Source organism: Martes martes, assembly GCF_963455335.1.
Source record: "Martes martes genome assembly, chromosome: 4".
Classification (NCBI taxonomy): Eukaryota; Metazoa; Chordata; class Mammalia; order Carnivora; family Mustelidae; genus Martes; species Martes martes.
The window spans coordinates 183,024,376-183,046,565 of NC_137891.1; the positions used below are offsets into that span (position 1 = coordinate 183,024,376).

General features: G+C 56.4%; 1 protein-coding gene across 1 annotated transcript; it reads right to left on the minus strand.

Annotated features, from left to right (window-relative positions):
- Nucleotides 1–9,187: 9,187 nt before the first annotated feature.
- On the minus strand, nucleotides 9,188–19,443 carry DRAXIN (dorsal inhibitory axon guidance protein; the record flags this gene model as incomplete). Its single annotated transcript, XM_080800755.1, has 6 exons — nucleotides 18,974–19,443; nucleotides 16,394–16,584; nucleotides 15,163–15,274; nucleotides 14,670–14,759; nucleotides 12,994–13,083; nucleotides 9,188–9,300 (listed from the first exon to the last, which is right to left on the minus strand). Exons 1-6 carry the CDS (start codon nucleotides 19,422–19,424, stop codon nucleotides 9,188–9,190), a joined length of 1,047 nt encoding a protein of 348 aa, XP_080656881.1. The 5' UTR covers nucleotides 19,425–19,443.
- Nucleotides 19,444–22,190: the final 2,747 nt, after the last annotated feature.

Genomic DNA, 22,190 nt, shown 5'->3' on the forward strand with positions numbered 1-22,190 from the left:
GCTGCGTGAGGCACAGGGAGGCACCGAATATGTAAAGGTTTTGAGAAGGTTTCCCACCCACCAACCCATGGCCTTTGATTCTCAGCGCCCTTGGAGGCCCACAATCGTGATGGGGCCCAGCCACGTCCTTTCCCGAGTGGGCCAATCAAACTGGAAGAAGGACAGCCGAGAGCATCACCTAAGCACTGTCGGAAAGTCACACACACCTGTCAGAAAGCAGGACCCCGGCAAGAAGGACATCCGAGAAGGGCCTGGAAGCAGAGCCGTGTCCCCTGTCCCCTGCTGACACAGGGCTTGCTTGTGGGGTTTGATCTGGAGACCTGTCCTCCAGGGTTTGTGTCAGCTCGTCTCTAACCCGTTGGCTCTGTGTTTCTTGACCTAAGGTCTAGTGAGGTTACAGGGAAGGCCTGGGAGTTTTGTTGGTTGGTGTTGGCCTTTGGATCCATGGCTGCGGTCTTCCTTTTCCCGAAGGCCAGCTGCCCGGAGCAGACAGCAGGGCACGGGGGCAGGAGCTGACGGAACAGAAAGGAGCCCTACAGGATTGGGGTTGGGGTGGCTCTCTAGGGCTCCCAGGCTTCATTCCCTGTCTTTCAGCCCAGTCTCTAGTGGATGCCAAGATCCTGAAAGTGTCAAATGCCATATAACTAGTCAGGAAAGTCACTGTGTCCATAGCACCATTCACGCAGGGCCAGGAGAGAGACACGATCCTGGGGCAGCCCGGGGCCCGGAGGGAGTTGGGATGGACGGTCCTGCTACTTCTCTGTTCCTGGTTTTCTGGAGGTGCCTGGACATTGCCAGGAGGTGGGAGAGATCTCCTCTCTAGAGGACGCTTCTGTTTTTATGATTAATCAAAACACAGGTGGGGGGGTGGGGGCTGATTCCGATGTATTTGTTCCAGTGGCGCAGAATTCGAACTTCTAGCAGCATCCCTGGCTGACTTTCGTAGGTCCCAGTCAGGCTCCTTGAAGACTCTCCCTTGAGCTTTAAAACGCAGACCGTAATTCCCAATGTCCCTGTGGCCTCGCCACCTCATCGGGGTCCTATGAACATGGCTGCAGGGTGAGCCCCGTCCTGTCCTCACTGGACACTCCGTGATATTACCCCGTCCCCACAGAGGCCCGCAGCTCATGGCAGGTGTCAGGGAACATGTCAGAATGCCCCGTAGAGCTCTTGGTGAGCGTGGAAGAGGCAGAAAAGGAAGTTGTGTCCTGTTCTTGAAAACAAAGGTTGTGTGAGACGCCAGCCAGAGGGAAGGCAGCCAGAGAAGCTGTTGCCAGGACACCCCTTCCCACGCCCTGTGGCTTTCAACTCCCTGGTCTACACTCCAGCAACCCTCTTTATGTCATGGCATGCGTGCGTGCGTGTGTGTGTGTGTGTGTGTGTGTGCGTGCCCAGGTTCTCATTAACTATGTGCCTCCTGCCTCCCACCACCTGTCCCAGATCTGTCGGTGTGTCCTGAGTTCAGGCTGCCACCTTTTTTCCTGTCAGGTCTCCCATCTCTCTGTGTGCTTGGAGCTGGAATTTCAAAGGAGGCATCTGAGGGGTCTGGTTGTACCTTAGTGACCGCTTGGATACACAAACAAGGCCAGTTACGGCCCCCGGGCTCTGCGGCCCCCAAGATGTCTATCTGCCGTGGGCCCTTATCCTGCTGTTTACTTTCACACCCTTCTGCTGGGCTGGCTCAGTGCCAAGGGCTTTCGGGTCCAGGTCTGCGACAGGCTCCGTGAGGTCTCATGTTCCTTGCTGGGGGACAGTAGGGGAGCCTGAGCCCATGTGTGTAGCAGGGTGCGGGGGGAGACATAAGAGCAGAATGGGGAAGTGGGTGCCGGGGTCAGGCAGGGTACCTCCACAGGTTCCACCCTTTGGGAAGCCCCGGAGAGGGATCTCAACCCGAGGGGCTTTCTAGAAGGCGGCCTGGTGAGTGCATGATCTCCAGTTCTGGCAGCCCAGGGCTGGAGCCTGCCCAGCAGAACTCCTGTCCCCTTGGTGACCCCAAATGCACTGAGCAGCTCCTGTGACCTGGGGTGTGGGTGGGGGGACGGTGGGGGACAAGGAGGACTGGTGACCGACTCCTAGTAGGTGCTCAGCAAACCTGTGGCATTTGAGAGGCAACGTGACATTGGCAGACACGTTCAGGTTTTGGAGTCAGAGAGACCTGGCTGAGGTTCCGGATGCTGCCGCTGAGCAGCTACACTGCTTTGGTCAAGAGACCTTTATTTCTCGATTCTTCATTTGCCTGCTCTGAAAAGGGGGCTCTATGAATTTCTAGCTACACAAGAGGAGGGTGCCCCTGGTCGTGGGCGCAGCTCCATAAATGAGCTCACGGTTGTGTTTGGATGAATGTATTCCCTCTCTCAACACGTACTCCGTTGTGTGCCAGGTGCTGACACAAGGTCAAGGCTGGGGCATGGAGAGACCACTGAGGGCCACAATGCCCAGAGCTGACTGGCTTGCCCCACTGGATGGTCCAGTCACCGGTGTGGTCCCCCGGGGAACAAATATGTAGGTTTCAGGATACACCATCATGGAGGGGTAGGATGGAGGGACAGGAGTGCCTCTGTTTCGCCACTTGCTTATCCAAGTGTCCATCATACACCTGGCCCCACCCCATGCCCACCAGGATTTCATGTCCTGACACTAGGACACACGTGCCCACTTACATGACAGATGGCGGTCACTGCTGCCACTTGACACTCAAGCCGACAAAGGAGAGAAGCCCAGAACTTCAGGACACACCAACGACAACTCTGCCGTGTGCCCACAGGCTGCGATCCAGAGCTGGGGAGCTGAGCCCTAGAGGCCCCTCTGTGATGATCGGTTTTCTGTCTCAGCTTGGCCAGCTGAAGTATGTGAGAATTTAACTGCACATGAATCTGGGTGCTGCCGTGATGGCATTTTGCAGATTTACTCAACATCTACAAGCAATTGACTTCAAGTAAAGGAGAATGCCCTCCATCATGTGGGTGGGCCTTGCCCAATCAGTTGAAGGCTTTAAAAGCAAAAACTGAGGTCTCAGAGATGTGGTCTGGAGACTATAGTCCGGCGGGCCGGCCTACCCTATGGATTTCAGACTTGCTAGCCCCTGCCATAATGTGAGCCAGTTCCTTAAAACAAATCTGTATAAATATTTATCGACAGAAGATATATACAAATACAAAGACATATTTAAAGATACATAAATACAAATTCCGTTGGTTCTGTTTCTCTGGAGAACCCTGGCTGATACGCCCCCAATCCAGCCACCCGATCCCCTGAGGGCAGCACCCAGGCCGCCAGCAGAGAAATCCCTGTGGCCTTGGGTTCAACTGACCTTGACGTCTCACCTGGGTACTGCTCTGACCTTCATGAGTAGAGAGGGATTTGAGTTGACGTCCCAGGACAGAACAGTTTTTAAAAGCCCAGCATACCTTTCTGCAAAACATGTTACCCAGGAGTCAGCAGTGTAGTGTAGGGGTTGGCAAACTACGGATCATGGGCAGATCCAGCCTGTCGCCCTTCTGTGTGAATAAAATTTTTTTTGGAACACACCCACGCTCATTCATTTGTGCATATCCATTTTCAGTGTTGTCTGACTGCCGTGCACTATGATGGCAGAGCGGAGCAGCTAGGCCAGCAAGGGAAGGACTCTTGAGGCTACTGTGAAACGGCGCTTCCGGGCTCCGTTCCCTAGAACCATCCCCCAGCGAGAGGCTCACCAGCCACCTGGAGGCCTGAGTGGGGAGGAAAGTTCTCAGGAAGGTTTGAGGATGCAGTTCTCAAACCTAGGGCGGGGGGCTCATCAAACATGCAGCTTGCCGAGCCCCACCCCTAGAGATTCTGAGCCACAGGCCCACAGGGCTTGGAAACTTGGGTTTTCTCCCCCAGGGGATCCTGTTGCTGGGAATCCCCGGCCTGTGTTTTGGGACACCCAGGATTCCCAACCATCCAGGCTGCAGAAGCTGGTCATCAGTGGTGTCTGGGCAGGAAGATTCCCACAGGGACAACAGGCCCTTAAGGGCCTCCCATGTCTGTGATCACCCTGGCCCCCAGGAGAGTCTGGGCCCTGGCTTGGCTTCAGAACGTGGAGCCACTCAGAGCCATAACACAGCCCTTTTCTGTATTACAGTCAGCCAGGCCTAGGAGGGCCTGGTCGGCAGAGATAAGAGACGGACTTCCTGGTGCTAAGCCAGCCTCCCCACCCACCCCACCGCCAACGCATGCCCTTTCCCAAGATGGCATCTGAGCCTGCCCAGGCCCCAGCGGCATCAGCATCCTCCCCGTCCTGCTGAAGGTGGCGTCTGCTTTTCTCTGCACGTGGCCACCCAGATCCCGAATGAGGCGAGTCTGCTGGGACTAGTCTTGTCATCTCTTTGGGACTTCAGCTGCCCCAACCCTAAAATGGAGAAGGGGGGGGTCAAGATACGAAATTCCCACCAGGAGCTCTGGTTGAAGAAGAAGGATGAGGGCCAGGTGAGGATAGAGACTGTCTCGTTTACGGCCGAGCTCAGAGCAAACGCTCCAAGATGTGGCAGAGGCAACCCTAGGCTTAGGGGCCCCTCCAAATGCCCCGAGCGTGCTCCGCACCTGCACGCACAGATCGTCTCCGTGAGAAGCAGAAAGAAATATGAAGGCAGCTAATTAACCATCAGCTCTTTATTTACAGCTCAAGAGAGCACATGCAACACGCCGTCACGGGACTACAAGGGCATAGCACCCCCCTCCCCCTGCTGCCCCCACACTTTATAGAGGAAGTTCCCAAGAGTCAGAAAACCCAATGACTGCAGTGGGGCTTGATTTCCCCTGAAGACAGACCACTCCCAGCCCAGGGGGCGGGGCCTTAGAGCCCGGGAGTCGGTCACTGCTGGTTATTAACCAGGCAAACTCGATCTCAGATTTGTCAACTCACAGCTGAAGGTAAAGTCCCTGACCATCCAACTTTTCTGTTTCCTCTTAGGAAGCCTAGACCTGGGTCTCTCAAACTTGATCGTGCCCAAGAACGGCCTGGGGACTCGGTAAAACCCAGGTGGCTGCACCCCATGGCCCGACATTCTGGTTCAGCAGATCGGGGTCGAGGGGCCAGGACCCTGCACTTTTGCTGAACTCCCCGGTGATGCCCTCCCTGCGGCTGGTCCAGGACTACACTGTGCGGAAGGAGGGACTAGGAAGCCTTGTGCTCCCAGAAGAAGCTGGATCAGACTACCTGTCCTGACTTAGAATTCAGAAAACACGCTCCCTGCAATGAAATTCCTTGGTTTTGCAAATCAATTCCTGCCGCCCCCTCCCTGACACACACACATGCACACACACATGCACATACAAACACAGGCACACATGCACTCCTGTCCCCCGTGAGAGGAAAGGTCTCCCCAGAGGTGATGGCGCCAACCCCACGAAGTCCTACATGGTTGGCTTTCCTGGCTCCCTCAGTGTCCCTCCCAGCACCACTTCCCCTGCTGCTCAGTTGTCTTAGAAACACGTTCCTTGCAGTTCTGACTCTCCCGCTGCAAGACAGATCCCATCCCAGGGAGCTGTGTGCCCACCCTCTCAAGAGCAGATTTTATTCGGTGGGGTGAATATGGCTTCGAGTAAGGATCCATCTCGGCGGTGGAAGGGGTCATGGCTTTCGGATTTGACTTGTGGTTCGGTCCCCCCTCAAGGGGCAAGCGAGGCTGTCACTTTCCCATGAGGCTCAACCATCACCTCCTGTGCCCCTGAGCCCGTTCCCAGCAGGCTTGGGAGCCGCTCTTGACATGGCTGGACGAATCCCAAAAAGGAGTCCCGTGGAAACCGAGCACAGCTCTGGGGAATGGTGTGAGACTCTGCAGAAGGAATGCGGGAGGGCGCAGGCCGCCCACCCAGCAGCTACTTGTTTCCACGTGGCCTCCTGCTCAGCTCTCCCTCCAGTAGTATTTTTTTGAAACTCATGAATCCCACCCCAGACCAAGGCCACTTAACCCCTCCTCCTGCTCTGCCTCCGCGCCCCGGATCTGAACCTGCTGCCTCGGGCTGAGCCCAGAACAGTTTTCCAAACTTCTCTGACCCCAGAACTCCATGCTCTCTTTTCTAAAGGAGCATCTCCTGGCCCCAGGGCTCCCGGGCCTAGAGCCTAAACCGTGACTTTGATGGATCATTGTCACAGAACAGACCACCTACTAAAATCATCCTAGAAAACAAATCAGCCAACCCTGGGAGCTTATTCTGTGCCTGGCACTGTTCTCAACATGCTATGAGGCTTTTATGTTTACTTCTCACAACATCCCTATGACGGGAGAGTCATTATTGCCATTTTACAGATGAAGAAATAAGGTTGCCACGGTGAGGAATGGAGCAGGCGGTTTGTCACCAGGGGACATTCTCATGGTCAGAGCGCAAGGGCAGAGCTCACGCCCAGCTGTACATTGGAGTCTCCTGGGGGAGCCTTGAACACACACGATGCCCAGACACAACCCAGAACAATGAAACCATCACCTCTGCCTGGGCCATCATCAGTACCTTTGAAAGTTCCCTAAATTATTCTAACACGCAGCCAGGTTTGAGCCCAGTGGACTAGAGCAGGAATCTGCAAACTATGGCCCGTGGGTCAAATCCAAACTGCTGCCTGTTTTGGGGTAATCCGCAAGTTAAGAGAGGTGTTTACATTTAGAAATGGGTTTTAGGGGGCGCCTGGGTGGCTCAGTGGGTTAAAGCCTCTGCCTTCAGCTCAGGTCATGATCCCAGGGTCCTGGGATCGAGCCCCGCATCGGGCTCTCTGCTCAGCGGGGAGCCTGCTTCCTCCCTTCTCTCTCTCTGCCTGCCTCTCTGCCTACTTGTGATCTGTCTGTCAAATAAATAAATAAAATCTTTAAAAAAAAAAAAAGAAATGGGTTTTAGAACACCAAACGAAGGATAGTAGTTTGCAAGATGTGAACGTGATATGAAATTCACACCTCTCAGCATCCATCAGTAGTTTCATGAGAACACAGCCAAAAATATTTACCTGCCCTTTACGGTAAAAGTTTGCTGAATCCTGGATTGGGGGGTATTGACTTCTGTACTAGCCAAGGAAATCTAAGCAGAATTAAGGAAGAACTTCTGGGCAGAGAGGTTTGTTAAACACTGAGGGGGGCTTTGGGATCCCCAGCTCTGGGGTTAGGAGCTTTTGTGCCCACCCAGCTTTGCGACCTCAAAATGAGGTCGCTGGGGCACAGAGCTAGGCCCTGAAGGTCCAAGCGTGGAACTCCTCTGCTAGACAGGGATCGTCCCATGGGGCCTTTCAGCTTTGTCCTGACTTCTGTGCTTTCCACTGCTGAGGCCCTAGGGCCATCCGAGCTGCTACCCCCAGACTTAAGCAATGCTGTGTTTCCTGCCTGCACCCTCCCCCCTTAGGGTTCTAGCACAATCTCAAATCAGCCACCCCCAGTGAAAAACACAGCCTGGGTGTTTTCTGGTGCAGTCTTAGACAAAACTGCTGGGGGGTTTGATTTCCAAACAGCCGGCTTTGATCTCTTTCATACCCCTGCCCCACCTTCACCCCTAAGATCCCTTTGCCCCTAGAACTTGACTAAGGAGACGTGAGCAAGGATATTTAGTTTCTCTTTGATCCGTCTGCTTTGCTTGGTGCCAGACCCCTGACCCTGACTGATTTTCCCAATGGAGTAAACAGCCCTGGCATCGCGGGTGTGGTCCCCCCGGCAGGCGTCCAGGCCAGCGAGGAATTTGGACGGGGAAGGCTTTTGTTGTTTGCAACCTGGTTTGCCCTGGACCAGAGGGATGCCAGGAGTGAGGTGCCAGGTGTGCTGGGTGGGGGGTTTAAGTGGTTCCTGAAGTGGCCCTTAGAGCCCGATCCGCTGGGGCAGATGTTCTGGGTGGGCATCGTGGGTGGGTCTAGCTTGTGGGGGCCAGTTAGTTTCAGACAACACCTGAACCTCAGAGGTGCCCCAGTGCCTCAGTAGGGATGGGAACGGGGGGTCTAGAGATGGTCTGTGGGAGGCCTGGAAGCCGCTAAGGCAGTATGCAAAGTGGGCGCACCTGCACAATGCGTGTATTTTTTTTTTTTTTTTTGAGCCCACATCAGCATTCGATTCTCGAAGGGCATGAACTACAGAAACTAAGGAAGCGATCGGGGTAATGTCAAAGCGCGTGTCCTGGGACTGCGTGAGCAGAGCCACCGAAGTAGAAGGAACATCACTGTCGCTTCCCCCAAACACATCGCATCTCGTATTACCAGATCCCAGAGGGCAGCGGCCAATCTTCCCAAATCATGCCTTCCCAGCAAGCAGGGGCTTAATGCATGCTCTGTTTGAGAAGATGATACAACTTTGTCCAGGGCGGGGGAAGGAAACAGCCTGTAACTGCAGATCTCACCACCGGTGAAAGGAACTCCCAGGGAACGTTTCTCTCTCACTGAAGGCCATGGAGAACCTGGAATAAGTCCGTGGTTGTGGAGAAGCAAGGATGTGGGCCCAGGAACCCGATAGGCTTAGCCCAGGTGCGGGAGGAAATGCCCGGCTCGGGCATTTACTCCCTAGGACCTGGGTGCTCTCGGGGGGCTTCCCCAACGGCAGCAAGCGCAGCATGCCCCCGAGAGCTTGTTAAAAATGCAGAATCGTCCCCACCAGGCTCAGCATTCTAGCCAGATCCCAGGGATTCTTACATGGGTTAAAGTTTGAGGGGCATTGATCTGGGACCCTGGACAAGTCCTAACCAACTCTGCCTCGGTTTCCTCACTGGTAAAAGGGCAGTAATGCATCCTTTGAAAGGTCAGTGTGGTAACTAAATGAGATAACGCGTGGCGCGCATTTAGCACAGCGCCTGGTACATACAGGTGCTCCGCACGTGTCTCCTGGGATCTCTGTCTCTCTCCGGCAGTTTCCCTTTCAAGGCGCTCAGAAGTCTCTTCGTTCTTGGACTTGAAGCGGTTGCGGTGCGGAGGTTGGGCAGTAGAGGGCACTCTCGACATTGCCATCCGCGGAGCACCGGACCACCGGGAGGCGCAGGCCTTGCGGGTCCTCCGGGGGCGAGGAGGTGGGCGCGGGTGTGCTGCAGTTCGGCTCCCGGGCGGGGGCAGCTCGCCCCGGGCTCCCCCTCCCGGGACTGAGGGTCCCGAGCTCGAGCCTGCAGCCTCGGTCATCCGGTGCCCCACTTGATCTCCCACTGCTAGTTCTAAACGATTCGCCCGGCTTCTCCAAGCCTCCGCGCGGCCGGTGGGGAGGCACCTCCCGCAGAGCCGCTAGACGTTGATGAAGGACCCCTGGTCGCCGTTGGCCGTCTCCGGCTCCACGCAGCGCCCCTTCCTCCGCGTGACCCTGCGGTTCCGGTGGAATTTGGCGTAGCAGCGTAACCCTGAGCGAAGAGACGCAAGGGGGTCAGGGGTGCCCACCGCCAGGGCCCTCCTCCCCTTCCTTCCTTGAGCCCTCTGGGACTCCCTGAACCCTTACCACCACCCTACGCTGCCCTGCAACCCACCCACTCTCCGCAGGGCAGCGTGCATGGGCTTCAAAAAGACGATCATTGAGGGAGAAGGGAAGGATGGACAGACGGAGCACAGGGGCTGTTCAGGGCCCCCAGACTACTCTGTGTGATACTGTCATGGTGGATACCCGTTACCATGCATTTACCAAAACCCGCGGAATGCACAGGGCAGAGAGTGAATGCGAATGCAGATTATGGATTTTGTAAACGTTGGTCCCTCCATTGTAAAAACCCAACCAAATAGTGCAAGTGATAGCAGAGGAACCGTGCAGAGGAAGAGGGTATATGAGAACAGTGTTTTCTGTGCCACATTTCTGCAAACCCGACAGCGCTTAAAAAAAAAAAAAAAGTGTCTCCTAAAAAAACTTGTAAAGGAATGCAGGTTCTGCTCTTCCCTATAAAACCTGTGGCTCCCCCTTGTCCTCAAAAGGAAATCCCAACTTCCTACTCTGGCTTACAAGACCCCCTGGGACCTGGACCTGCCTCCTGTCTGCCCTCTTCACTTCCCACTCTCCTCTTCATGAGCTCCAGCCACACTCAGTCTTCTTGCTTTTCCTCAATACCCAGCCATGTTCAGCCTCAGGGCCTTTGCACTTGCTTTTCTCTCAGCCAAACTCTCTTCCCCAAGCTCTTTGCATCGCTGGCTCCTTTGTGGCCTTCAGGTCTCAGAGACCCTCCCTGACCACTCAAACTAAAGTCAGTGCGGCCCTTGTGGCCTACCAGTGGGTGGGTTTCAGAGCTGAAGCTCTCTGTGTCATGACCACAGGCACCTCCTGAGATACATGGGTGGATGTATTCTTCATTTGAGGCCTCAGAAGGCCACCTCCTCTTGGTGGTGGGGGCAAGAGATGTGAGTGTGGCCCGAGCAATCCCTACAGTTCGGGTTAGGAGTTGGTCCCAGGGTCCCAGGAAGACGGGACATTGCTGCTTGAAGATTCACTTATGTCACTACCAAGAGAATAAAGGAAATGCTGTGAAGTTTGTGCTTAGGGGCCTAGAATTTACAAATGGGTCACTGGGCATCCAGTCCTGAGGTCACACAAGTGACACTTGGAAAGGGGCAGGGGATTCATGAGCAGGAGTGCTTGGTTCCTGCAGAAGCCCTTCCAGAACCCTCTACAACCCAGGCTAGCCTTGACGGGCGGACTTCAGCCCTGGGCCCTCAGGAGTGCTCAGGACTCTTGCTCCTCCTGAGGGTTCCCGGCATCACCTAGATCCCTCCAGTGTGGCATCTTGGTGACCAACGTCCTCCTGGACCAGCTTTAAGGAGCTGCCTGAGTTATCATTTCCATTCTTCTTCTTCTTCTTTTTTTTTTTCTGGAGCCTGAATCTCCAGGGAGATGGCAAGAGTTTCCTCCGGGATCGGGGAGTGCCAGAGGGATCAGAGGAAATGAGCAGATGTGGCTTTGGGCGCAGATATATCTTTTGGGTGCCTGGAAAGCTGCCCCCTCCCACCCAAGGTCCAGGGGAGGAAAGAGGACGGATTCCTGGACTCAGTAGGGCCACACCCGCCTCGCCTGGGCACCAGGGTTGGACCTGGAGGCCAAGGACTGTGATTGGACCTCAGCACTGTTCTGGACCCCGTGGACTAGAGTGCCCTCTGGCCCACTCCACACCTCAGTCTCCTACTCTGCGAAATGGGGCCCCAACCCTGTACACAGGTAACAGAAGGTAGTTTTCCAGCATCTCCTGCCCCTCTCAACCCTGTTCCCTTCCATCCCCTCACCTCCCGTCTCCACTCCTGCCCCCCAGAGTCCTGCAGCTGGACCATGTCACAGTTTAAAACCTGCCTGTGACTTCCACTTATAAATCAAACAAAGCTGACAGGGCCCTGTGTGATCCTCCCCGCCAGCTTCTCGCCACCAGCCCCGAGGCCACCTTCTTTGCTGGCCACTGTGTGCCAGGCCCTCTTAAACACGCCAGCCCTATTCCTGCCCGAGCTCTGGGTCTCTGCCCTGCTTCTCGCCCGGGGCTCTCCATCCTTCTCCACACCCCTGTCCTCAGCTGGCTGGTTCTGCTGTCCCCTCCTGTCCAAACTTTCTAAAACAACCCGGATTTCTCATCAGACCGCCCTGATTTCATTACAGCCCTTATTTCTTACTAAAGACGTCTCATCTCCTGATTTGCTTACTATCTGCACATCTCACTAGAATGGAATCCGGGGTTGGGGGGCGGTTTGTCTGTTCCCTTCGCCGCTGAATCTTCAGTCTCCAGAATGGTACCAGACACATCGGGATCACTCAGTAAATATTTCTTGACTGACTAAGCCCAAAGAGCTTTACTGCTCTCACAGCAGATAATTTTTGAGGCCGTTAGGAGCAAAAACAGGGCTCGTATCTTAGGATGGCTAATAGAAGGACCAAGACCAAATTCTCCAACTCAGGGCGTGTGAGAAACCAATTAGCTACTGAATGATATTGAGTAATTACTGTTCGTGTTTGTTGACTTACTTTCCTTAGAGAGAGAGACTGTGTGTGCGAGCAGGGGGGAGGGGCAGGGAAGGAGGAGGAGAGAGAGAGAATCGCAAGCAGACTCCACACTCAGCACGGAGTCCAACACGGGGTTCGATCCCATGACCCTCAGAGCATCACCTGAGCTGAAATCAAGAGTCGGATGCTGAGCCGACTGAGCCACCCAGGCGACCGAGTATTTTATTTTTCAGAGAGTACTTATCTTTTAGAGATATATATACTGAAATATTCAGAGATGAATGATTGGCAAACTCCCCAGAGTAGCTTCAAAATCATACTGGAATGGGGAACTGAGTGGGGGAGAGGCAGCCCAGACTGGCAGTGAGCTGGTAAGTATTGAAGCTGAGTGATGGGAAATGGGGGCTCCTTATTTCAAACATGAATATCTGAAGTTTTTTGGAATATGAAATAAAAAAGTATTCCCCAACTTTTCTAGCTGTGTGAATATGGGCAAGTCGCTTAACCTCTCTGTGCCTCAGTGCACCCAGGTGTGAAATGGGGGTGGTAAGAATTCCTTTCTCGGGATGGTTGTGAGGATTACTGGAGTTAAGGGGAGTGAAATGCCGGGCACAGAGCCTGGGATGCTGGGGCACACCTGGGCAGGAGGACATGCCCGCTGCAGGTGGGAGGTCAGAAGAGTTAAGGATGGAGACGGCCAAGTGCACCGCCCCCCCGACCCCGGCCATGACCAGGCTGGGATAGCCCCACCCCTCATTCTCACACTTGGAATGCCTCCCCTGGGGTAGAAGTCTGGGGTACCAGCCTTCTCAGATTTGATCTTATTTAAAGAGATGTGCTCCTCTCCTCCCTTCTCCCACCCCCAGATCCTAGGAGAGCGTGCCAGCTTGTATTTCAAGAGGTGAGAAAAGCAAATCTGGGAAACGATGCCAGGAATTGAGACTACATGAGTTCACAGATTGGAAGGCACTGAGCAAAGCTGTTCTTGCTCTCGTCTTCTGCTCCCGAGGGATCCTGCCACCCTCTCCTCTGCCGTCGGCCCCTGGGCCCACCCTCCACCGGGAAGGCTTGGCCCCCCTGGGGTTTACTGGCTCTGGAGCACGGGGGACCCCCTCCCCGGAGAGGGCGGGCTTACCTTCCATGCACATGCAGTCATCAAAGCATTTGTTGTTAAGGCCACGGTTGTGGGGCGTGCAGAGATGCTCTCGCAGCTCACAGCAGGTGCCTGCTCACACAGCAAGCACACGGTCAGGCTCAGCCGGCTGCCCGGACCCTCCCACCAACATGCTCATGGTCCCACCGGACAGGAGATCCATCATCTCTGTGGCGGGGCCGTGCCCTGGCAGGGTGGGCCATCTGGCGCCCAAGGCTCCCTGCTGGGACCACCCATGGATATCATGGCCAGGGCCCCCTGCCCCGGGGGCCGGTGGCAGAGACCCCAGCTGCCCCAGATGGGCAATTGATAGATCATGGCGGAGTGAAGGCAGGGTGGGTTGGCCTCCCAGGGAGAGGGGGCAGAGCAGCGTGTGTGTGTGTGTGTGTGTGTGTGTGTGTGTAAGTAATCAGCTTGGAGCTGGGAGGGACCTCGGGGATCATTGCCGCCAGCGTCTTCTTTGACAGATGGGGAAACTGAAGTCCCCGGGGAGCAGCAGGAGGGCCCGAAGGATGCCCCAGGGAGGCCTGAGGACCGGGTTTGCCCCCCACAGACCCGGCCAGCTCCTAGGGTGACTGCCCAGTTGGCCCAAATTCAAGACTTTTCTTTCTGCTCAGGGTGAAAACGATGGTTTGGAGAGGAAGCAGCCTGTCCGGGAGCTGGTGGTCTGCCTTAAACAGTGCGAAATTGCTTCTTTGGTTGCTGTTCTGTGGAATGTTCCGGCCGCTGGACTAACAAGCATGGCACTGGGGCCGCTTGGGTCTCCCCCGGCCGCCCCCTCTGCCGCAGCCCTGTGCTGTCCAGAGGTGAGGACAGCAGTGAGCTGGCGGCCTCCAGCTCTTAGCACCCTTTGGGCTGGGCCGATGGGACCCTGATTTCCCAGCAGCCCAACCCCCCTAGCGAAGGGACCAGGGTCTGGCCGGTCCTGCCCAACGTGGCCTTCATCAGCAGGCCATCTGGCTCCGGAGCTCCCCGACTGGGCTGGCTGAGATGGCACCCCAGGTTTCTGGGTCCATTTCTACTTCCTCCCCACTTTTGCCATTCACAGGCCTTCCCTCTTCCCCCAGAATAAACCTCCTGCCCTTGGAACCCCACCTCGGTATCCACTTGCCGGGGGTCCAAACTGACCCAACAAGGGTCAGCAGCTTAGGACATTAGTCCCAACGTCAGGCCCCTTGTTTGTACATTGTATGATGGGCACAGCTGCTCTACAGGGAGGATGTGATGATGGCAACCCGCCTCCCTAGCCCCCTACGAGGCCCTACAGTGTCATAAGGGGACAAGGACAGAATTAAGCCCAAACAGGTGTTAAGAGGAAGAAGTCAAGGGAGGGCTCATCCTGACTTGAGACAGCATGGGGCAGGGGTGGAGAACCACACAGACCCAGATTTGAGCTACCTCCTTGCTGTGTGACCTCAGCCAAGACACTTAGGCTCTCTGAGGCTCGATTTCCTTGCCTGAACCCTGGGGATGAGAGGGGCCCTTTCTCTGGGTTGCTATGAGGGTTTACTACAGTACAACAGCAAGTCTCAGTAAAGGGGTAGTCCTGATTGTTATCATTTGTCCCCCCCCTCCCAAGGCCCTCACCTCTGTGCGGGCTCTTCCCCCCACCCCCCTGCAGCAGCCTCCTGCCCTGATCCTGGGTGCTGCTTGGGTACCTGGCAGGCAGTCTTGGTGATGGTCACATGGCTCCCCTTCAGCAGGTGATGTCTCATTACCGTCGCTGGAGAATTTACCCCGGTGTTTCTCTGGGGACAAGAAGATGTGTCATCAGAAACTGACGCCCAGCAGAGCAGAGGGCCTGAGCACCGGGGCTCATACGGCCACTCACGCTGTGTGCCATGGACGAGACTCTCTACCTCTCTCTCTCTGCCTAAGTCTTCTCCTCTCTAAAATGGGATCAGCAGCAGGATAGACCCAACAGATCGTTTTTCAGGGTAAAATGAGTTGGTAGAGGAAAACATTGGCCCGCGATCAGCACTTGAGAATGGCGTTGGCATCCTGGGTGTCAGTCCTGGTTTAGACTCCGTGTCCTCCCACTCTGGACATGTAGGTCAGGCTGGGATCACTGGTCCCACCCCCACCCCCGCCAACAGAGGGTGGGGAGAGAAGGGAGGCCAGGCATGGGGGTGGCAGGGGAGGCGGACATACCTTTCTTCTTAGCAGAGGGCCAGACCTCGGGTTTTAAGTCTTCATAATCGGTCCAGTCGAACAAGGCCATGTCCAGCGTGGGCATCACCTCCCCATCAGGCCTGGGCTGAGACTGCAGAAGGGGCACAAAGAGGAGTGAGGCTGGAGCTCCCAACCGGTGGGAACAGAAATGTGGGACCCCGGATCCAGAGGGGCTGGGGGAGTTGGATGAAGCCAAGCCACTCACTTCCCTGCTGTCCCTTCTCTCCCCTGCAAAATTACTGGTTTTCTGTGGCACCCTGAGACCACAGCTCAGCTGGGCTCACAGCCCTGGCCAGAGGTCTCGGGGCTGGATCAGCACATGGCAGGACATGGGCAATAAAGGCATCTTCTAGGGCAGGGTTCTCAACCGAGCGGCTTCTGGGGGGCCTTGGACAGCATGAGACACCGTGTATTCCTTGGAGATGGTCCCCAGCTTTTATCAGACACGGGCGGGGCCAGGGTGTGGGGCGCCTGGCTGGCTCGGTCAGTGGAGCATGTGACTCTTGATCTCGGGGTTGTAAGTTCGAGCCCCACATTGGGTGTAGAGATGACTTAGGAAAAAAAAAAAAGAATCTCACGGAGGGGTATAAGACCCAAAAGGGAGTGAGAATGACCTACTGCTTAAAAAGTCTGACTTCTATACATATACTTTATTGATCATCTTCAATAATTTTATTTGGAAAAAATTCAAAGCCGCAAAAGGGGTCTAAGAAGGATGAACCTCTTGTGGATTTTTCATCTGTTCATTTGATAGAAAAAGAGCGCACCCGCGCAGGAGCAGGAGGCAGGGGTGGAGGGAGCGGTAGAAACAGGATCCCCGCTGAGCAGGGAGCCCGATGCAGGGCTCGATCCCCGGACCCCGGGATCAGGACCTGAGCCGAAGGCAGATGCTTTACCGACTGAGCCACCCAGGCGCCCGGGGGACATGGTTTTAAAAATTCTTCTTCTTGGACTGTTGGGTCTGTATAAAATTCTTCCCCGAGGTCCCCGCTCTTTTCCATGGAGAGCCACTGTGCAGAGAGGGTCCTCGCCTCCTTGCCACCCCTGGAGTGAGCCCCTAGGACCATATTCTCCTGGACAGTGTCTGCTGGGGTGCACCCGACCTGGACGGGCATCGAGAGACCTGGCTCGATGGCCTCAACCAACTCCCTCCCACCCCCTGGCCTCAGTCTCCCTGCGTATACTCTGAGGCTGTTCTGGGGCCCCTTACCTGGGGCCACAGGGATGTGACAGGCAGGATCAGGGACTCTTCTGTGGCGGGTGCTGCCTCAAAGGTGGTTAGGTAGAGGTTGGTGGGGGCCAGGCCGGTGGAGGACTCCTCCATCGTGGCATCCAGGGCCTGGTCTTTGGGGGGCTCTGCCTTCTTCATCAGGGAGCTAGGACCTCGGACCACGGCTCGGCCTGAGACACGGAGGGGGACACACAGGGGCTTTATCTGCTCACCGTCCTGGGTCAGCCCACAGCAAAACTCACGTTTCCAACGCCAAGCAAGGAGGCGGCAGGGACCATGGGACAAGCCATCGGCTCAGCCAGTATTCCTGCTGCTCCCCTTCCTGGGGAGGTGGAAAGGGGGTCTCGGGGTGGCAGGAAAGAGGTGGGAAGGAACGTCTTGAATGAACTTGTGGTGTTGCTGAGGGGACAGCCCAAGGATTCTCTCTCTAGAGCAACATTCCCGCAAGTTCAAGTCCGGGTTGGTGGGTGCAGCCAGGGGTGCAACAAATGGAAACTAGTGGGATTAACCACAGAAGGCTTCCTGGAAGAGGTGAAGTTTGAGGAGGGGAGGAACGTGATGAGGCTAAGAGGCATTGCAGTAGGGGAGAAGACTGAGAAGGTAAGAGCTGCAGCTTATCATGTGTAAATGAGTCTTCCTATGTGGTGATAATCACCTCCCTGTTTATTAAGCACCTACTGTGTACCAGGTCCTTGCCATATGCTGGGTCCTGCCCTACAAGTATTATTTCATCTAACCATCGTAGGAACTCTTAGGATATGGGTTCTCCTTCAGTTTCATCTATGGGGGAGGAAACTAAAGCACAGAGAGGTTAGGCAACTTGCCTCGGGACACACAGCTACCAGACAACAGAGCCTGGATTCAAACCCAGGTCCATCTGAGTGCAAAGCCAATGCTTTTTAACAACTAATGCTGCCCTCCAAGACCCATGGTCGTTGGGTAGGTTAAGTGTGAGGGGGACAGAGTGTGCAGGGTTGGGGTGATCAGAACAAAGAGACTTTAAGAGAAGCTGGGGGACCCTGGCTCATCCTTGACTCTTTTTCTCAGGCAAGATCTGACTTTCAGATTGGTTGGGTCCGTTGGGGCCACCTCACCCTCCAGAAACTAACCGCAGAGAGTAGAAAGGGGACTTAGGGACCACTGAATCCGCTCCATTCGTTTTACAGAAGAGGAAACCGGGGCTCAGGCAACCGGAGCTCCACAGCAAGTTAGCAGGGCTGGGCCTGGCTTCTAGACCTCCACTGTCCCCTCCTCCATGCACCCAACACGCCGACTCCCTTCGGAGGGCCCCCTTGGCTTGATGGAGCTGGGACCTGGGGCTGAGCCAGGATGAGTTCCTGCCTCGGGGATACCAGCGTCCAACCTGACACTGACCTCTAGGGGTGGGAGGCTGAGTCTAAGCTGGGGTCTCTCAACTGGGTTCTGTCCACCTTGGGGGGAGGTCTCAGAAGCCTGGTAGGGAAGCAAGCCCCTGCTGATGCAAGAGACGGGGGGCCTGAGTCTCCATCACTCTCCTCCTACAGAATACGTGTCCCACGTTTGTAAAACTTGGTCTGCCCCTGGAGGCTGTCTGGTCACCTGAAGAGACTTGGAAGCCGAGGTTCCCTCGTGGCTTCGGGGCTGGGGGAGACAGGAAGAGCCACGTGGACAGGGCGGCTGGGGCGTGTTTGTTAAGGACTGAGTGGGTAAAGGGAGGGGGCGGCTGGGGCCAGGGGCAGCGGGGCCCTCACAGGGATTTGGGGTTGTGGGTGACCTAAAAGAAGGTGAGCAGGGCTGCGGGGGAGTGCCCCAAGAGACACACAGGGCAGAGGCAGGAGGGATAAGGACACCACGTCTCTCCCTGGGTCATCTGCATCCAGGTCAGGGGCCGGCGATTCCCACGTCAAGAGCAAGTTGAGAATTAGCTACGCTCATTGCCCCTGATGCCCGCCAGGCACCATTCTAAGCATCTAAATCATCTATGAATCGACCCCGGGGGTAAATGGGGCCATTATCCTCATTTTGCAGAGGGAAAAACTGAGGCACAGAAAGGTGACTTGCGCAGGGCACACGGCCAAGAAGTGGCAGAGTCATAACCTGAACTTGGGCAGACCCAGCATCAAGAGTCTAAACACTTGGTCCCCACTCTGGGCTTCAGAGTTGGTTAAGGGATGTGATTGGAGGGCACTGAATGAGTGCATTTCAATTCAGGGCTCGTCGTGGGCTGGATTCAGGTCAGACCCAAGGTAGAACTTCCTGATTTAGGAGGATCGTTCATTGCGAAGATGGAGCTTCGACAGCTGTGTATCCCTCTCCTCCCACGCTTGACCACCAGGCTTCTCCCAGCTCCTTCTTCTTCCCAGATCATTCTGACTTTTGAGAGACCCCTCCCCACTTCTGGGGGCTCACTGCCTGCCCTCTTTGGGGGCTCTGAATATCTTCCCAGGGTCCTCACACTTCCCTCATGGCTTCCCCCTCCTGCTCAGAGAGCCCCCTTGGTCATTTGGGTATGACCTTCTCCCATCCCCTACCTCTCCCTTCCAGGGCAGGACCCCCACCCCCTCGCAGACCTCCGGCTACCTCTGTGCAGTTTCAACCTCTCCCTGCGTCTCTTGTGCTCCCTGCTGCGTTTCTTGACCCTCTCTGACCCAGGAGACTGGTTCTCCTTCTCGGGGTAGGGCAGCTCCAACCCCAGGAGCAGCTCCTTGTCCTGCACCAGGCCTGCAGGACTCTGCCCGGGCAGCAGCTCCTCTGCCCTTGGCAGCCTGGAGGCCTGCCTGGTGGTGGAGACCACAGTTCCGTCCTGGGCCCGGCCAGGCATGCCTGGGCCCCGCTCCTTCTTGCCCAGGCCCCGCCGGCGGTGGTGGCTGGCTGGAGGCATCCACAGTGCTGGCTCCTGGAGGTCGATGTGATTCTCAGGGACGTTCCGAGCAGAGGTTCCAGGTCCCAGGGAGCCTGCCAGGCTCAACTCCAGGAGCACCAGAAGGGCGAGGAACAGCATAGGGACAACGTGGGTGCCGGGCCCAGCCATGAGCTCTGGTCTGGAAGAAAAGTAGCACCGTGAGTGGACAGCCCAGGAGCCTTCTTCTGCTTCCCCACTGCCAAGTCCCCTTGCCCACATTATTAGAGTCCAGTGTCTATCAACAGGGACGGAGGGCAGCTTTGCCCCCAGGGGACATTTGGCAATGCCTAGAGACGTTTTTGGTTGCCACAGCGGGGCAGTGCTGCTGATTCCAGGGCCTGGGGCCAGGGATGCTACCGGACGCCCCCGAGTGCCCAGGATGGCCCCACCATGGTGACTTGCTGGCCTGGAGAGACCACACTGCTAAGGCTGGGAAGCCCTGGTTTAAATAGTGTAAGCAACATCCAGGTTCCAGATGAGTCTAGAATCCCTTTCTCTGCACACACCTCTGCCCTTTGCCAAGTACCCCAGAATGAGCTGAGTCCTTCCAAGCTCAGAAACAGGACTGTCATCCCGGAGGTTGACTCAAAGTGTAAATTCAAACAAACAGAACAGCCCCTCTGAGAGTGGGCCCCAGGCAGGAATCAGCTTTATTAGTGCTTCATGGGAATTTATGTCACTTTGTCCTTCCGACAAGCATCCGAGGTGGCTTCTAGTGTTTTCTGCAGCAGGAATGACCTGGCACAGTGGCATTGCCATGTCTGTGCTCTGCACCTGCCTTGCAGCCCAGTCCGGTCCTTGCTTCTTTCTTTCCTTCTAAGGGCCTGGCAGGTTCTGACCCAGCCCTGTCCCCGCTGGGGCTGCGGAACTGTGGAAGCCTGGGTCTGCTACCTGCAGGTGATGGGGTGGTGAGCTGACCCTGACCTACCCTCAGGATCACCCCCCCATTCTCCATCAGCCTCCTGTGGGAGGAGGGAGCAACCCCCGATGTCCCGGAGGACCTCAGAGCTAAGGCTCATGAGCCCCGTGGCTGGGGGTGGGTGGGATGTCTACCGAAGTCCGGAGACGACCCCCTGCGGCCCTCCCCCACGGCCCCCACCCTCTACCAGTCTCATGGCATCTGGACAAGCTCAGCACCAGGTTAGCAGGCTGATTGCATTTTTATGGCCTCCCCGGGCCTCCTATGTGTCCCATTAAGCTGGCAAAGGGGCTTACACAAACATTTCCTTTTGATTTGTGGCCATGGGATCACGCAGGGCTGAGGAAAGGTTGGTGGGCCTGTGATAACTCCTAGCATCTCTCCCTCCAGCCCTCTCCCCCGCCTCACCGCCCCCCTGCACCCTTACCAGGTTCGCCTTTAGCCAACGCCCAGTGAGGCCCTGGGAATGGGCGGGGAGGGTGGGTGGGACAGGGAGGCTGGGTCCCCTCCAGACTGACCCACTCTGAGGAGAAGGGGGGCCAGACGGCGGGGTGGGGAACAGCTCCTCCCACCTCGCCCGGTCCCCACCATCCTTTCTCCTGCTCCCCCTTCCTCCCAGCCTGGAGTGTGCTGGTCCCCTGCGAGGCCCAGGCCTTGTCCCCTCCACTGCCCTCAGCTCTGCTCTTTCTGGAACCATGGACTGAGAGAGAGAGTCTGTCATATCCCCTCGCACCTTGGGAGCTGCCTGCACGTTCTGGGAGAGCTGGGTGGCACCGTGGGGTGGCTTGGCGTGACAGCTCCCGTCTCATCACACAGCCTTCTGCTCCGAAGACCGGACACCGGGCAGTCCCGGCCCCGCTGTCTTGGCCGCCTCACGGGGCCACGAGCTGGTTCTGCCCCCTCAGCCTCACCTCCAGCCTTTCCCTAATGAGGGCCCTGGAGGCCCAGCTCAGGCGGCCAGGCCTTCTGCTCGGAGGCAGCTGGGAGAGAGGAGGGGCCCATTCTAAAGGCCTGTCAGTCAAGTATTGTTCTGCTCCCGGGAACCCCTCAAACCGGGTTTCCAGGCCTGAGGCAGATGCGGGCCGCTCTCCAGACTGGTGTTGGCCAGACTTCGCTCTCCCTGTGGCTGAGAAAGGCTTTGAGGCTGTGTGGGATGCGGTCCCCCGCCCGGCCCAGCCCTTCTGTCTCGCAGGGACAATAGCCCGGGAGAAGCCCACAGAGTGGCCTCGTGGGAGGGAAGCTTTGGGATCCCCCCTCCCGCGGTGGGAGTCAGCAAGGCAGGTCACTCCAGAAGTGCAGAAGGGGCCGGGGAGGCTGGCTCAGGATGGGGGGGGGCGGGACTGCGGGCCTATATGGGCAGCGGGAGCCGAGGTCTGAGCGGTCTGAGCGCTGAGGACACCCCCTCCTCTGCAGAAACCCGGAGAGGAGGCCCATCCCACACCCTCAGGCATCACGAGCCCCCCACCAACCCCGTTGCCATCTCTCTCTCTCTCTCTCTCTCTCACTGATACCCTGTTGCCAAGACCCTTCCAAAGGCTGTGGGTCTGTTTAACATACCCCAGTGAATTTCAGAACCATATTTGTTCCCTCCCTCCCTTTGCACCCCACAAATCATGCACAAGCCTGCTTGGGGCCAGCAGAAGGGGATTTCAGGGTGCAGTGCGGATGCAACCATGGGGAACCATCCCTCTCTCCAGAACTTCTCAGCACCGTCCCGTCCCAGACCAGTCCATACTGCTGACAGATTCCTCTGACCCTGACCCTCGCCTGCTTTAAACTGTCCTTGGCTCCCTTTTGCCTTCCCATTCAACCATGGTCTCCTGACCTTGGCACCTGAGACCTTGTATAATGTGGCCTCGACCTGATTTCCCAGCCTTGACTTTTCCTCCCTTCACAGGCAGTAGAGACTACTTCCCAAGCCCCGAATACACCCCTTCTTTCCCGTCTCTGTTCTCACTTGGGCTGTTCCCTCTGCC